Genomic DNA, 17,906 nt, shown 5'->3' on the forward strand with positions numbered 1-17,906 from the left:
GTTAAGGCATTAGCCTTAAAACAAGCAGAAATGCCATTCATGAGGGGTAAGTGGTCCATGTATTTTCCAGAAGATAAAAAGATAGAGAACTTGGAAGAAAAATCTTTTAAGACATCAAATCATCTCTTACATTTAATCCATAATTATGAATAAAAATATTGGCATTTTAAGAGTTCTATGTTTCAAAGCTGAGTACAGACTGCTCATGTGCTAACATCTGCAATAAATGATTAAACAAATAATTCAACTGAAATAAACAAATTAACTACTAAACATATTATTAATTTTTTTTCCTATAAGGTTAAGTCAGCACTCATTGTTACACATTTTTCTCAGTATTTACTCTACCAATAATTATCTTGGGGCCCTTGAAGAAGGCACTTAATCTATATAAAACGAAGGGGTAAAAAAATAGGCGGTTCCAAAGTTTTCACCCAGGTATACATGTTTGAAAACGTTTTATGTCTTAACTGGAAAGTACTTACATGATCTGAAACGCCAAAGATTTTAGATGTCAGGAATTTCAAAATGATTGTTCCACAAAACCAACCGAAACACTGAATTAGCTAAAGAATAAATAAAATAGATAGAAGTCAGGTACTAAAAATTACCTAGTTAAAATATTCAATCATATCAATAAATGGCATAGAAAAAAATTTAACCGCTCCAAGTACCTCACCTGTACAACCAATGAAGCTAAAGAATTTTATTAGGTTAAGAAAACTCCCTCCCTGGTATTTCTACTGTGCTAAGAGTTGTTTTTGTTTTTTTTTTTACCATAAATGGGTGTTCAATTGTATTAAATTCATTTTCTGCATCTAATGGGATGATAGTCACTTTTCTCCTTTAATCTGTTAGTGTGATAATTTATATTTATGGATTTTCCAGAAACATATTTGCATTCCTGGGATGAACCCAATTTGATCAGAATGAGGGTACATAGTTATATACAGGTGTTTTCTTTCTTTCAAGTGGCCACATGACAGTAAAGAATATTAAAAATAGATTTTGATCAATCATAAGTGACAATTTTTTGTTTATTTTTACTCTCACTCAATATAAAAATAAGACCTCCATTGTTTTCAAATTTTCCAGTTATGACAGAGTAAGATATGCAATATAATCTTTATTCCACTACCATGAAAGAATTACTTGAGAAACAAAATAGGTTTTTTGTCAGAAAAAGTGTCAGTTCACAAAATATCTTTGCTTTTCCTTTTTGACTGGCTTTTTAAAAGCCAGGACATCTTTTGCATGGGTTTAGATGACTACCATGATTTGTTTCTACCTTATGCAAGAGACTGATGATAAAAATTATACAAGTTTCAAAATACAAATATATGCTGAACATTCATTACATCTCAACTTTTCTCTTCTTAGAATTTTGTTTCTTTCAAATTACTAAAATGAAAGCATAAGTTCACTTTTATTCTTTCCAGTCTAAAACTGAAAATGTTTAAAACAATAAATTTGCCTCTGCAAATGCTTTGACAGAATTCTCTAAATGTTCACAGACACTGTCCTGTGTTGTCATTTTTCAATAGTTTATCATTGAAATTTTCAACTTCTTTGAGTACAGTTATTAAATGAAAACTTTGACTTTTCTGTTGATTTTTTGGTTTTAAAATTACCATTTCTTTCTGAAGTAAAAAAAAAAATAATATATTAAAAGAGTCATGTCACCAATAACTTAAGGTTACAAATATTCCTACATGTTCACTACAAGGGATGGGAGAATTCCTCAAGCAAGGAGAAACTGGCAATACATTCCACTTTGTTCTTTTGCTTTCTGAAATATACTTCCTTATCTTACCATAACTTTTCCAGTTTTACCCTATTGATATACAATATATAATCACATAGTCCTTCAATATGGCAGGTTCTAATTTTTAATAGAAGTCAATCAAAGAAAAAGCATGAATGTCATCTGCTGATATTATGTTAATTAGTAAATGCAGTGCCTCCCTAATAATATACTTATTTTACTTGGAAACAAAATACACATACAGAGAGGTAACATGGCCCACCCATTTGTATACTTGGGAGGAAGTCAAAGATTAAGCAGTGTCTAAGCTGAAATAAGAGGAGGTGGGAGATTATGGAGAAATAAATAGTACTGAAATAAATGAACAAGTTTCTTAAAAATGACTTGTAGATGTTGCTAAGGACTATTTCCCACCTTAAGCAAGTAGCTACTTATAAGACTGATTAAATCATTCCTTTTTAAGTACAATTTTATCATGCTCAGTTTATAGAAATAAAGAGTCTAAAGAAATTATGTTTAAAATGTTGAATCTTACCCAAAAGTTGAGTTCAGATACACCCAATCTTTGAATGTTATTTCTCTTTAGAATTATCACCTAAAGTACATATAATAAAAAAAATGAAACAAATAAAATTAACCATCATATTTTATATGAATTATATGTTTCAAAAATTACACAGCCACCCCCATCTTCTATCTTGCCTACACCAGCCATTTTCCTTCTTAATTATTGATTTTTCAAAATTTGAAAATGACAAATTTTTCTTGGGGTGAGGGACAAATGCTGTGTGTGCTAAAAAGTTGCCTCTGGAATCAAGTTAATTCCTCACTGCATTACTTGGGATGTTTTGTGTAGGGCAACTCCTTGGATGAGGTAGATGGTGTGTGGATGGTGTGTCCATGCCAGTGGACATGTAAGCTATCCAGAAAAATTAGTGGTTTAAGTCAAAAATCCTTCCTCTCCAAACTCCCAAATAAAATTTTTTGAAAATTTTTTAAAACCTAACTTGACTTTTAAGAAAGAAAAGGAACTTTCCAGATACCAGACAAAAGAAGGCGATTTTAAAAATGAAAACATTAATTAGGTGAGAACGTATGGCAGTCTTTAGGGAGGACTGTAGAGAGAGGCTACAACTACATGCGAGTATTAAAAAGGAGGGCAGCAGAAGAGGGCTTGTAGTTATGAAAGGTAAGAAATTGAGACTCATGTGTAAAGCCAGGGTCCTCAAAAATCAGACTCTTGGTTCTATCAATGAAATGCTTATGTCCCCCACCAAATGCATGTGCCGATACCCTAATCTCCAATGTGACATACTGGAATGAAACCAGTGGGAGATAATTAGATCTCTAATGGATAGAATTAGTACCCTTCTACGGAGAGACATGAAGGAGATGATTTCTCTGTCCTCATGTGAGGATAGAGTGAAGGCATCTGATTACACATGAAGAAGAGAGCCCTCACCAAGAATCAAATCAGCTGCATCTTGGTCTCGGACTCGCCAGGCTCTGGAACTATGAGAAATAAGCCCCCAGCCTATAGTATTTGTGTTGTAGCAGCACCGCTAGCTTCACTTGTGCAGTGCCATACTGACACCTAATATTATATTCCTACCAGCTGGACCTCCTTTAAAATTTCTTTTAGTGCAAATCTCGTCATGGAGTCTAATTTGCCCTCATTTTTGAGCCATATATTGCTAGGTATAGAACTGTACATTGACAGTATTTTTTTCTGTAAATATTGTATAAATATGTTGCTTAACTGTCTTATTGCTTGCATTTTTTTTCTTGTGAAAAATCTGCTGACATCCTTACCCTTTGTTCTTCTATATTTAACACGTCTTATTAGTATTGTGTCTTTATCACAGATTTTGAGCAATTTCATTATATATGCCTTACTACAGTTTTCTTGGATTTGGGATTTACTGAGATCCTTTATCTCTGAGTTAATAATTTTCATCAAATTAGAAAAATTTTGGCAGTTATTTCTTCAAATATTTTTCTATCTCTTCCCAACTCTACATATTTAGACATGTACTTTACTTTTCCTATAATAACTGCAAATGAGGGACTGGACTATCACCAATGTGCAATTTCTATTGAGTTAATGGATCTGGTACAATGTGTTGATGACTACTATCATAAAAAGGGAGGCTCTGGCCATTATGTGCCTCCTGATAAAAGAACAATACTATGCTAAAGGGATAAAACCTTAACCTATCCAAGCTTTGGATTCAATTACTAACACATTATAAATACAGAAGAAGGAGGAGGATGTAAAGCTAAACCATGAGGATTCAAAAAGTAAAATCTAGACCATAGAATCCTCTACATGTTCAATGACCTAGGCTCTTGCATTTCCTAGGAAAGAAAACAGGCAGATATATAGGAAACCTATAGATTAAAAATAGAGATGTAAGTGAAATGAAAATATAAAGGAAGTCTAAGAATGATTACCATAGTCAAATCATTATTGGGACAGGATGGTTGGAAAAATTCTGATTTTTGACTTGATGGCAGTTTATTTTCCAAATAACAGTTCATTAATAAGTACTTTCAGTACAAGTTAGTACTGTCAGTACATAAAACACTTGTTTCATGCAGTTTTCTGTATTTCAAAATAAAATAGCTTTCTTAAAAAGAGGTGGATGGGCACATCACTACAAATCTTTTGTCATGCTGAAAAAGCTTGACAAATTTTTGAAAATGAAAAGCCTGCATTTTTTGGGAGAAAGAGAATGGATTACTTATTGTGAAGAGAAAAAAAAAGGTGCGGGAAGCAAAAACTGTTAAAACATAAGGGCAATCCCAAAAGGTTCCATCAATACACCATACGTGGAAAAGTGCCCTATTTTGGTATTACCATGGCAGGTATCATTTTTGGTAATTGTGGAAAGAGAACATGCCAGGAACATTCCAGTGGAGAATATTATAGGTTCTGGCTTAGGAATATCAGAAGTGTGACTATAAAGTAATAAAGCCGATTTACTGAACCACCGTTCCAAATACATATCCAAATGGGTGTCATTCAGTGAAAGTCAGTCACATGAGGAGACTACTTACCTGTTCTAATTATGTTATCATTGCTCAAAACAGTTTGGAACTCCATTTTCTAAACTACCTCCCAAAGATAATTTAGGTATGGGTGCAAGAAAATAGGTCTTATTACTTTAATGTCACACCATATTTTGATCAAGATCTATATATTACCCAGCCCAATCACCCACCTTATTCACAAGACTTTGGTTGTTTCCAAAAATCAAATCCACCCTTGAAAGACGAAGTTTTGCCACCATTGAGGATATTCAAAAGAATGTGCCACAGTCTGTGAAGGCAATTCAGAGGAGTTCCAAAAATATTCTGAGCAATGGCAGTGTCACTGCAATACGTACTGAATCTACTGAAGTGACTTAGAAGGAAATAACTAATCTTGATCATAAATTAATGGTATGTTTTAAAAGTAAATCTTGCTCGACCTGTGTTGCTCAGTAGTTGAGTGTCGACCTATGAACCAGGAGGTCATGGTTCAGCTCCCGGTTAGGGCACATGCCTGGGTTGTGGGCTCGATCCCCAGTGGGGGGCAGGCAGGAGGCATCTGATCAATGATTCTCATTATTGATGTTTCTCTCTCTCTCTCTTCCTTCCTCTCTGAAATCAATAAATACTTTTTAAAAATAAAATTTAAAAAAGTAAGTCTTACCTGCTAGTTGTTTTTTTAAAATATTTACTTGGGTATTTGCCCTACAATGGTAAATTTTGTACCATGTTCTTTTCCAAGGATGAGCTAGCTAGAGAATAGGTGCTATTTGAGAAAAATTTTTTCATGTGAGTAATAATCAGGAAAGGGCCCTCATTGTTCTCCTAAACCTATATGAGGTGCATTAAAACTCCTATTTCACAGGTTAAAAAAACACAAAAAAAACTTCATGAGCGTAACAAATACTTACCCATGTCATTAACAAAGATGAAGAATAATAAGAAGATAAATACAATGGATTTCCAAACATCAACACGAAACAAAGGAGAACTGAAATCTGAAAAGTGAAGGAAAAAATGTCTCATCATTATTGGATCTATAGCACAAGGCAGACTTTGTCTACAGGCACACAGCCATTCCAATACAAACATTTTATGCATAAATAAGATTAATAAATAGGCCTTGGCTGAATGATAATAGAATTTCAACACACTGATAGATTCTAAGTGGTTTCAACACCATGAATTCTATATAGAAAAATTTAATTTTTTTTCTCTGTCTGCTACTTGGTACAAAGAAAACTGCAAAAATATTATTTCTATTGATTCAATAATGGAGTAATATAATAAATAAAACTTAGTTGTATTAATTTTTATCTTATTTTTGTTGCACTACCTGAGGATTTCTATTAATAAGGAAGCTTTATTTTATGTTCTTAGCTAGAAAATATTTATGTTATTAAAGGAGAGGTGTTTAGAAACTAAGATAAAACCAAAAATGCAAAAACATAAAATTTACACTGTCATATTCATGCACAGTGCTAGAAATTTCAGGTCTCAGGGAAAAGACAGTTTCAAAAATAGTGACTAATAATAATTAAAACATAAAAATAAAAGTTTCAGAGATTAAAAACATCAACTCTGTTGTTGAAAGTATGTTGTAATATGGTATCTGTAATGTACATTTCCATTTTGATGTATTAAATAAAACTTGAAAGAAGGCATCCCTGAGATCTTATTTTAATACTTGACTTATAAGTACAAAAAATGTTACCATGTTCATATAAATGATCTTCTTAAATGTGTTTGGCTCAATGTACCCCACAACATACATAGGAAATAATGAGGCTATCTGAAATAAAGATATAAAAAAAAGCAAAAGTGAAAAAAATGCAGAAAACAAATACTTCACTATTCATAAGCAAAGTACAAGTAACAGTGGAATCATATTTCTAATATTCTAATAATGATAATGAAGTAATTTCAACTAACCTTCTCATTGGGAACTAGAATAGCTAGGGAAAATACCTGAATGGAAGTCACAAATTACTAACAAGACCAAAAAAAAATAGAAAGAAAGAAAGAAGCTAAGACCAAAGAAAAGATGGGAATCTGCAGTGCTGAGCATGACCATTTGGGGCACTTTTCTCCCAGGGGCATCTGCCAGTTCCAGCAGTAGTAGATGCCTGCCAGTCGACATGCAGGTGGGAGATTTCCAGACTCAGAAGTGAAAGCACACCAAGAATGAGATCCTCGCTAAGTCCACAGGCTTTGGCCTGGGGCTTCAAAGAACTATACTAAAAGAGCCAGAAATCAAGCAGTGCTCAGAAAGATGAAAGCCTTTGACCTTTATCATTCTCTCATCACATGAGGGTGATTCAAGATTGTTAAGTGTCTTTATTTGCCTGCTGGCAGCAAATCTAATCTTCTCTGGAAGATGTTAATATCAACCTAGTCTCAAATGAACTGTTCATGTACAATGTCCAACACCACATCAAAACTAACTAGATACAGGAAGAGATAAGGCATTATTACAAACACAATGGAAACAGATCCTTAATGTACTTCAGGGGTCAGCAAACTTTTTATATAAAAAGCCGAATAGTGAATGTCATACTGTGTGGGCCATATATAGTTTCTATTTTATACAGTAAGTTACCACTTAACATGGTCAATAGGCTTCAGTGACATACATGAAAACAATTTAACCACAGGCTAATTGATGTCAGTTCTCATGGGATCTCATCAATGTTATAACCATACAATATTAAATGAAACGATGGTTAAGCACCTGCTGTATTCTTTCTCGATTATTTTGTTGTTGTTAATCCTCACCCACAGATATTTTTTCCACTGATTTTTAGAGAGAGTGGAAGGGAGGGGGACTGACAGCGGGAGAAACATCGATGTGAGAGAGACACATCGATTGGTTGCCTCCCGCATGTGCTCCGACCAGGGCCAGGGATCGAGCCTGCAACCGAAGTACCCGAGACCCTTTGGTGCATGGGCTGATGCTCTAACCACTGAGAAAACTGGCTAGGGTTCTACTTTATTTCTGAACAACACTTTAAAAATACAAAAACCACTCTTAGCTCACAAATCTCTCAAAAACATGTCTGACATCGTCAGGCAATGACTTTATGTTTGACACGTGCAAGGAAATAACAGATAGGATTGAAAATTCCAGGAGAGTACATGAAAGTCATTCAAGAAAGAAACAAATTGAAAATGTACAACTAGATACTACAATAACCAAAACTAAGAAGTCAAAGACAGGTTTAAAAGCAGGTTAAACAAGTGACAAACTGAAAAACAGGTCAGAAGAAAACATCTAGAAAAAAGCATAAAATGACAAAGGGGTGAATAATATATGCAAGAACATGAGCGATGTAGAGTATATGTTGTAAAAATCTAATATATTTTACTTTACATCTCAGAAAGGGATAAGGGAATTAAGTAAAAGCTATATTAAAAGAGATTTTACCTGAGAAGTTCCCAAAATTTATAGAAAAAAAATCAAGCACTGATTTATAAACTATTATAAACCCCAACAAGAGATAAATTAAATAAACCTGACCACACTTAGGCATATCATAGTAAAAACTGCTCAAACCCAAAGGCAAAGAGAAAACTCTTGAAAACAGTTGGAGACTAACTGACTTTAAGACTTACTACAAGGCTGCAGTAACTGAGACACACGGTATCAGAGAAAGAATAGACAACTGACCAGAGGAATAAAAGAGAGAGCTCAGGAACAGATGCTTACAATTATAGGCAACTGAGCGTTGACAGAGGAGCAAAGGTAACTCAATGGAGAAATGATAGCCTTTTTAACAAACAGTGCTGGAAGACTTGCACACCCGGCACAAAGAATAAATCCAGACCTAGACCTTACACATTTCATGGTCACATCTACTGATTCCCTCCTCTATGATATAATAAAAAAATTAACTCAGCCCGACTGGCGTAGCTCAGTGGTTGAGCACAGACCTATGAACCAGGAGGTCACGGTTTGACTCCAGGTCAGGGCACATGCCCAGGTTGTGGGCTCGATCCCCACTGGGGGGGCTTGCAGAAGGCAGCCAATGATTCTCTCTCGTCATGTTTCTATTTCTCTCTCCCTTCCTGTCTGAAATCAATAATATATATATATATATATATATATATATACACATATATATATAAAATTTTATTTTTTTAAAAAACTTAGATCAGCTTCTTGCCATTAAGTACTGAGTTGTTTGGGGAAACAGGATATGGTCTCAATTCGCTCAAGAAATATGATGAAAGTTGAGAAATGGTGTCCAGTGAGACTCTGTCCTTCAGACGGAATGGCTGATGTTTAAGCTGGAGTAGAAGCAGAAGCCCCACCATGAGGAATAGGGTTGGCCCTTACCAAGTTGTGTAGCTTGGCACCCAAAGTAATTCCTAAGGCAAAGAAAGTCTACAGGTAGATTTGTTTATAGAGCTCACTTCCCATGCCAACAAGAAAAGCGTGAATTCAAATAATCAGAAAAAATACTTTTGCATGTTGACCGTGAGTATCTGCCTAACTAAGCAGTACACTAATAGACTGTAGACTCTATGATTTGTTATTTTTCAAAAGCACACATATATCTGAACTTCATAATTACTCCATTTTTTTTGAAAATCTATTAGGGCACAAATATAATCGCACTGTAACACTTGTATAGAAACAACCAAGTACATTTGCATTCAACTTAAATTGGCCTAAAATCATCTTACCTGCGTAAAAAGTATGAACTGTGCAAACTGCCAGGGAAGCATGAAAGCGACATTGGAGAGGCAAAGCGCAACGAAATACTTGCCGCTGCTGTGCGAGAGCCTGAGGGAGAGAACTGACACCAATGAGTTTGCCCTAAAAGTAGCCCATCACTGAACACATCAACTAACAGCAAAATGGCCACATCCGATGACTCCCTCCTCTTCGCTAGAAGACAAGATGTAGTTAACTTTTAAAAGCTCGTTAAAAAGAACTTCAGTGCTACTTGGATTATAAAAATGTTTAGCATAAAACAGTCTGAATCTGAGCTTTAAAAGGAAATATCAGACCTTGTTTTATCTGTAAATACCATTCAGTGAGAGGCTCACTGGAAAACCTATTTCAAGGATAAAGTTATTAATGGGATTCTACTGTTTATGTTTTTGTTGTTGCTGTTTCTCAGACCTCTTAAAGTCTGAAATGCTTATAAAATTAATTCCAGCAAAAATAAATGTGTCCAAGAAAAGCACCTGAGATGAAACTGATGGAACTGCTAGAAACATCAGGGATTAAGAAATTTTCACAAGTATCTGAATATATATGCTCCTGGTCCCAAGTTCAACCTTACATGGGACACTCCTTTCGCAGAATACACATTCATGTTCCCTCAAAACCACAGGTGGGAAAATGATGAGTCAGATTACATAAGCTTGGAGGGAGGAGCAAATAATAGTTTCCTCAAAACCTTGGAATCTTTAGCAAATACACATAAAAACTTACATTATGATTAAAACATCATGTAGTTATCTAAAACTTAGTATTTTAGATTATTTTAATTGGCTATTCAACTTATTTTAAAAGTGACTAAAAAAACAGCACCTACATTTGAATAATTTTTTTCTTTTTTCTTTTTGAATAACTTAATAGGTTGATGCATATTTTAAGAAATGTACCTTATAATATACTGAGATTTGTTTCATAAATAAAAATTACCTGAGGATCAAAGTTAAAATGCACATCTGAAGCACAAGAAATGGATATGAGAAACTTTCCCGGAGAGGTGGAGTCCACATCACACGAGTAGCCTGAAATCAGTAAAATGCTTATTCACTTTCCATTCCTTTGCAATGAACAGTATTAATCTCAAAATCATGGCTGGGGCCTGGCTGGTGTGGCTCAGTGGTTGAGCGTCAACTTATAAACCAGGTCACGGTTCAATTCCAGGTCAGGGCACATGCCTGGGCTCGATCCCTAACAGGGAGTGTGCAGGAGGCAGCCAACCAAAGATTCTCTCTCATCATTGATGTTTCTTTCTCTCTCTCTTCTTCTCCCTTCCTCTCTGATATCAATAAAAAAATATATCTTTTAAAAAATCATGGCTGGGCTGGTTTTAGTGCTTTAATACCACGCTCATTCACTTCTGAAAATGCCTGGTATAGTTTCTCAGTCTTTGGAGCTCTCTGAACGACACCGCCATGAGGTAGAGGGCCATTCACTAGCAAGTGCAGAAACGGGAAAGCGCTGTAAGGCCGTGTAGGAAACACAAAGGATAAACAGGATAGTGGGTACAGGAGCGGTAGAGTCTAGGATGGGAAAACAGACCCACACCCCAGGGCTGCAGTGACGACCCTGGTATCCCAAGGAGACGTATACACACCCAGGAAAATGCCTAAACAGATGTTGACTAGGGAACTCACAAACACCATGGGGTCATCTCTTTACACAAACATATTTGGTGAATAACAAGGCATTTGTTTGCTTTATGTTACTATATTTAATACATTTATCTATAACTTTATTATTTCCTTGTCTAAAAGGTTTTCTTTAATTAACCATCTACCTTTCTCAATGGTGATGAATAAAGGTCATGCCGTGTATAAGCTGTGCCATAACATATTTCATATTTTGCTTCCGAAAACTAGGCATCAGATTCTCTCACTTTTCACTGCCACATCCTCAGCACCTAACAGAGAGTCTGGCACATTACACACACTATATTTTGTTGAATGAATGCATCCTATCCTATATAACAAAAGCCTAATATGCAAATTGACCGAACAGTGGAACGATAAGTCACTATGATGCGCACTGACCACCAGGAGGCAGACACTCAATGCAGGAGCTGCCCCCAGGCCAGCCAAGGCAGGTGCCAGCGGGGGGGGGGGGGGGGGACGGGGAGCAGGGGGGGTGATCACCCCACAGATAGGCCCTGATCGCCAGCCAGGCCTAGGGAGCCTACCAGTGCATGAATTTCGTGCACTGGGCCTCTAGTTCTAAATAACTTCCTACAAACTCTTTTAAGGTGGCATTCACTGTTGGACTGAACTGGTTGCGCTCTATTCTGATTCAGTGTTTTGTGTTACTGAAAAGGCAGCATCATGCAATAAAAGAAATGAGGCTTTAGAGCCAGATATGAATGGGAAACCCAGCTTCCTCATGTAGTGAATGTGAAATCTTGGGTACGGATCTTAACCTCTGTAAATTTCTATTTCAAATCTTCTGTGAGGATAACAGCCATCTTCCCAAAAAGGTTTGGCAGGAATAAATGCAATACAGAGTACCTAAATTCAACAAGTACAGTATTTCCTTTTTTTGCAAAATATATGTGTATGAGTGCATACACTAAAAACCAGGTAAGACATTTCAGGTCACAAATTCTAATTATGTAAAAATGTGGGTCAACAGGATTAAATATCAATTTACAACACAAGGCTCTTTAAAGTATTGGGAAGTTCTAAGTAATATGCAATTATAAATTGTTTTGATGGATATATTTCTTTGTTCCTATACAATCCCTTCTATTTCTTAAAAATTATTTTCTAGAAAACAAACCTCTCCATGGTTGAAAAAGTAGCATAATACTGTAATTAGACCTCCAAAGTGAGTCCCACTGTAAGAAAAGTATACAATCATAATTCATGCAAAATATAGTGAGTTTTACACAAGATTATCTTAGAATTTAAAATCATATTTAAAATGTCATAGTATTAAGCCATATAAATTATAAAATAATAGTAAACATTTTAAAAGTACGTTGTTGGTGCTTTAATGTTGAATGTACAAACATATAAAGAGTACATATAAAATAATCTGAATTTTATATTTACTTTCTAAATAAAATTTATAATATGTGAACATAAGATAATATTTAACAAACAGGCCACACTTCAGAGTCTCTATTGCATTCTTTGAATATTCAGAATGGAGGCAGATTTTTGTCTTTTGACTAAAGGATGAAAACAAGAGTCTAACAGTTTCATTTAGCAGTATCTTGAAACTGTCTAAATTCCTGCAAATATTCTTGAGTCCCAATTAAAACAACAATGTAGAATACAAAAATCAGATCGAGGGTAACCATCAAAGGTCGAGAACCATTTCTTCAAGTGGCCTTTTGTTTGTACGTGTTTCATCACTTATATCCACAGCTCCACACTTGGAAGACAGTAAGTATTGGCTGAATGACTGAAAAAGGAAGAAATAGTTTTTATAAAAAACACCAGAGGAAAGCAGATGGGAAGTGATTTGCCATTAGCAAGTTTTCACTAATGTAAATTCAAAGGGTGCATTTTGAAAAGTAAGAAATTGAGAGAAGGAATGTCTGAGAGGAACAATACTGTATATAGAAACTAGGAACATGTGGGTAAAACTAAGATTTGACAACATAAACAAGAGAGTAAAACACACACACAAAAATAAATCCTGCGGAGGGGCAATAGGAGCACTAAACTGTGGTAATAATGATAAGATGCCAGGGGCTGTTTTGAAGCAAAGTGTTACAAAATTCCCTGTTCTGATGAGGACAGGGGAGACATTACGTGTAGAGGTGATGAAGTTAGACATGCATGGTAACATGTTAGCCTCAGCCACCAAAACAACAGAAATGGAGCAGCTGCTTTCCACGTTGGTGCCGGTGGGGGAGGGTGGCCACAGTAAGAAATAAACTATCCCCACAAATTCCTACTTCTCGTGTTTCTCATATGCCATTCAATATCTCCAGTCTTAGTGAACGTCTATAGTCAACATCTGCTGTATCTACATGACCTTCCTGAAGACAGAAGCTTCCTTTGACATTCCAGAACTATGTAACTAATTTAGAGAAGATGATAACTCTTCGATTGCTCAGCAATAAAAAATATAAATTTTAAAAAGTCTTAGTCTTGTGTAACATTTTCCATGTTTAATGAAGCACAAGACATACAAACTACTTTCTAAAATAAAATATCTTTAAGCCTGACACCATAATCTTAAGGAATCCTTTCCCCCTCTCAAAAAACTGTGATGTGCTTAAGTCTATTTTTCCTATATGGCATACACATAGGAAAGTACATGAAATTTCTAGAGAATTTATGGGGTAATTATACAGTGAACATCCTGCTACCACCTGTCATTGAGGCAGAACCGATGGCATCCGAGTCCCCACTCGCCATCCCTTGAGACAGCCACTATCCTGACTTCTGCGATGATCAATATAGCCACTTCTATGTACATATCACACTATCATTTACTTTCATCTGCTTTTAAGTTTCATACAAATGGAAGTATGCAGGATTTCATTTTGTGCCTGCCTTCATTCATTCAATATTATAATATTTGTCCATGTTGGTGTGTTAGCCACAGCTCTCATTCTTTCTCACTGTTGTACAGTATTCCACTATATTAATAAGCTGAAAAAAATCTACAAATGTTCCTACTAATAAATTGATCTCATTAATTATCCTTTTCCTATAATCAACAAATGTCAGCCAGGCCTTATAAGCTCACTACAAGATCTTACAATACAGTAGTCTTACCTCAGACACGCACCATATATGAAGAACATCGACATCATTACTCCATTTAAAATAAAAATCACACCAACATAAAAGCAGGCAGGGTCTCCCACTCCTTTAAAAAGACACAGATTATTTAGTGTATAATAAATAAATGACTATAAAGTAACTGGACATAATGACCGCAGTGCTTTGTGATCAAGAATTCATGAAATTTGCTGAAAGCATTTGCTTTACAGATTGCTTCTCTATTTAATAGTTCATTAGTACTTTCCCCTTACATGAGATCAGTTACATTCAGATTTTATACTTTATTGTGGCTACATTTATACTTTCCCCCAATTAATTATTATTATTATACTGTAATAATTAGTTGGTGCTTCATTCTATTTAGGAAATAAATACTGCTACTGTTCAGTATCTGGAACTGTCTGTAGAATCACTTGATGAATTACAAGAGAAAATCCATTGCATTATCTTTTGCTTGGTTCTAGGATGAGTAAGATATGGGCCCTGACCTCAAGGAACAGCTTTAGAGTATATGAGATAAACTAGTTATTTGATCCATCATTATGTACATAGCCAGAACCTTAAACATTAACATAATGAATCCCATGCACAAGACTAGATAGATAGACATGTATAAAATATATTAACACACAGTGGACTAGGTGCTTTACAATCTTCATGTCATAATCCTCAGAACAAATCTATAAGATTAGTTGTTATGAAAATAATTTTTAATGATTGAAAAAACAGAACATAGAAAATTTAAATAGCCCAGCCAGCATGGCTTAGTGGTTGAGCGGCGACCTTTAAACCAGGAGGTCATGGTTTGATTCGTCATCAGAGCACATGCCCAGGTTGCAGGCTCTATCCCTGATGTGGGGTGGGCAGGAGGCAGCCAATCAATGATTCTCTCCCATCATTGATGTTTCTATTTCTCTCTCCCTCTGAAATCAATAAAAATATTCTGAGAGTTGAAATGTTATTGCAAACAAATCTATTAAAACATATTTATAAAATATACTAAGCAGTCATGTTGTGGAGAATATGCAGAAATGAAGAGAAAAACAGCTATGTAAATGCTATGCAAGTAGACACATGTGACTTCGAATATCAGTTCAAAGGACAGCATCACAGTAGACTGTAAAGTGAGAAACCGCACACGTCTTAAATAGCAGCAACCATTACAGATCCCGAAAAACTGTGACCTGTTCCAAAAGCGGCTCTTTGACTAAGATACCAAAGTAGAAGGTGCATATGAAGAGTGGGAAATATTTCTAAATCAATCTGCTATTGTATATCTGATTTTATGTTTCCATAACTAAATTTTTATATTAATTATCACGGGTAGATATTTCACTGTTTAATCTACATCCCCACATTTAGGTATTCAAGCTACCCTAAAACTTTTTTGTATCTTATTCTGAAATGAAAGGAATGACTTAATGTCAGGACTGCCTTGCACTGAGGTATATTAATATTCTAATTCTAAACACCCATGTTAGTAAGTACATACCCTTCTCAGAAAATTACTTTAAAGAGGAATCAGTTATAGTCTTTTAAGAAAATCAATCACTAGTTTACAATAATTCTTAACAGTATAAGATGTTTATGCAAACATTAGTGACAACATAGCAGCATTTTAGGAAAAATAAACATGCCTTCACAGCTTTGAACTTCACTTAGAGGTTGGACTCTTGTGACATTCCAGCAGGTCTTAGTTTCTATCCCAAATACATTCGTTATTCCCACAAATGTGCGGTACCAGAAGGCCAGAATCACCTACAACAGATAAAAACAAAGGAGTGAAGGAAAATACATTATCTTCATAATTTTTTCAAAATATCACTTCATGATGGTTGCCTTTGACATTATAAACTTTGACAAATTTATTTCAATCATTTCACTTGGGAAACAGTCATTTTAAAATTATACACACGCATTATAAACTACAGTTATACATTATAGAATAATGAACATCTGTAAAAATTTTTGATGTAATCAACATGCCTGTAATATACTCTTATAATAAACTCTAACATAATAGTAGCTGTAAAATCAAGTATAACATTCTATATTAAAACATGATGATTAATAGTCATATAAATCTTTGTATTTTGCTATTTCATAACATGTTACTGAGGCCCTTGAATTTATTTAATTCATAGTCTAAAAAATATTTAACCAACTGCATATGGAATAATAGCTCCTGTGCCCATTAAAACTCTAACCAAGCAGATTTAACCAATTCTTCTCAATCTGAAATCCACTTTAAAAAGTGTAATAAAGACAAATGAATATAACAAAATATTGCAAACAAAATGGTCATACCTGGTAGATTTAAAAAAATTATTTTATTGAGTTGGGGGAAATAACGCAAGATGATTTTTAAAAAGAAAAAAGAAAAGAGTTCAAAGTAAAAGTAAAAATTGCCTAGAGCCAAGTACTTTAAAAGGTTAGTGATCATTCCTCTAGTCCAGCATTTCTCAACCTGCGGGTCACGACTCCTTTGGCAGTCGAATGACCCTTTCACAGGGGTCGCCTAAGACCATCCTGCATATCAGATATTTACATTACGATTCATAACAATAGCAACATTACAGTTATGAAGTAGCAACGAAAATAATTTTATGGTTGGGTCACAACATGAGGAACTGTATTTAAAGGGCCAGAAGGTTGAGAACCACTGCTCTAGTCTCTCCCCAGGCATATAAAAACACATAGAGTTTTTCAATATTATATTACTCTTACTAATGAATATTATATATATTTCAGAGAGGAAGGGAGAGAAAGATAGAAACATCAATGATGAGAGAGAATCATCGACTGGCAGCTTCCTGCACACCCCCTACTGGGGACAGAGCCCACAACCTGGGCGTGTGCCCATGCCCGGAATTGAACCCGGGACCCTTCAGTCCACAGGCCAATGCTCTATCCACTGAGCCAAACCAGCTTAGGCTGAAAATCATATATTATTATTATTCCTACTAAAAAAACTTTGTAAACATCTTTTCATGTCCAAAAAGCATAGATTTACTATTTCATAACTTAATTTTATAAAACTGACATTCTGTTAAAATGTGTAATTTTTGTTTTTGTGCATTTATCATACAAGTACAAAACATTACCACATTGAATGAATGTGCTAAGAATTATACTCCTAGAATTATACTCCTTTCTGGGATGTAGCTTGATACAGTAGAAAACCATGGCTTTGAAATCAAAACTGAACTCAACTTTTCACTTTACAAGTTATGATTTCCATGGCCTGAAGCAATCCTTCAGCCTCTGAAATGCGGCTGTCTCATCTCTAAAATGTTCAGATGCCCAGGTTTCAATTTAAAATCACTCATCACATTAAAATCTCAAACTTAATGGAAAAAAAATCAAGATTCCAACAATGAGATGACAAAAATATTAGAGTTATTGCTCCAATGAGCAATTATGAACATGTTTAAAACAAATGGAAACACAGAAAGTCTTAGGAAAAAAATGAAGTCTTAGCAAAAAACAAACAAAAAACAGAATATATAAGGAAAAAATAAATGAAAAATACAATAACCAAAATAAAAATTCAATGGATGGGCTTAACAATAGAATGAAGGAAACTGAGGGAAATAATCACTTAATTGGCAAATAGAACACTAGAAATTACTCAATTTGAGCAACT

At 34.9% G+C, this 17,906-nt stretch overlaps 1 protein-coding gene across 5 annotated transcripts in view; it reads right to left on the reverse strand.

Annotated features, from left to right (window-relative positions):
* DPY19L2 (dpy-19 like 2) overlaps positions 1 to 17,906 on the reverse strand; it is a 45,765-nt gene that overhangs the window by 19,829 nt on the left and 8,030 nt on the right. For all 5 annotated transcript variants that reach the window (XM_070425217.1, XM_070425216.1, XM_070425218.1 and 2 more), the window contains 9 exons: positions 15,898 to 16,018; positions 14,252 to 14,345; positions 12,294 to 12,351; positions 10,455 to 10,546; positions 9,485 to 9,584; positions 6,513 to 6,590; positions 5,710 to 5,796; positions 2,301 to 2,360; positions 486 to 566 (listed from right to left, as the gene is read on the reverse strand). In XM_070425217.1, the coding sequence (XP_070281318.1) occupies positions 486 to 566; positions 2,301 to 2,360; positions 5,710 to 5,796; positions 6,513 to 6,590; positions 9,485 to 9,584; positions 10,455 to 10,546; positions 12,294 to 12,351; positions 14,252 to 14,345; positions 15,898 to 16,018 (771 nt within the window). The remainder of the gene's footprint in view (positions 1 to 485; positions 567 to 2,300; positions 2,361 to 5,709; positions 5,797 to 6,512; positions 6,591 to 9,484; positions 9,585 to 10,454; positions 10,547 to 12,293; positions 12,352 to 14,251; positions 14,346 to 15,897; positions 16,019 to 17,906) is intronic.

The sequence above is a fragment of the Myotis yumanensis genome, unplaced genomic scaffold, assembly GCF_028538775.1.
Source record: "Myotis yumanensis isolate MYYU_CA2020_CCGP unplaced genomic scaffold, mMyoYum1.0.hap1 SCAF_9, whole genome shotgun sequence".
In the NCBI taxonomy this organism is placed as follows: Eukaryota; Metazoa; Chordata; class Mammalia; order Chiroptera; family Vespertilionidae; genus Myotis; species Myotis yumanensis.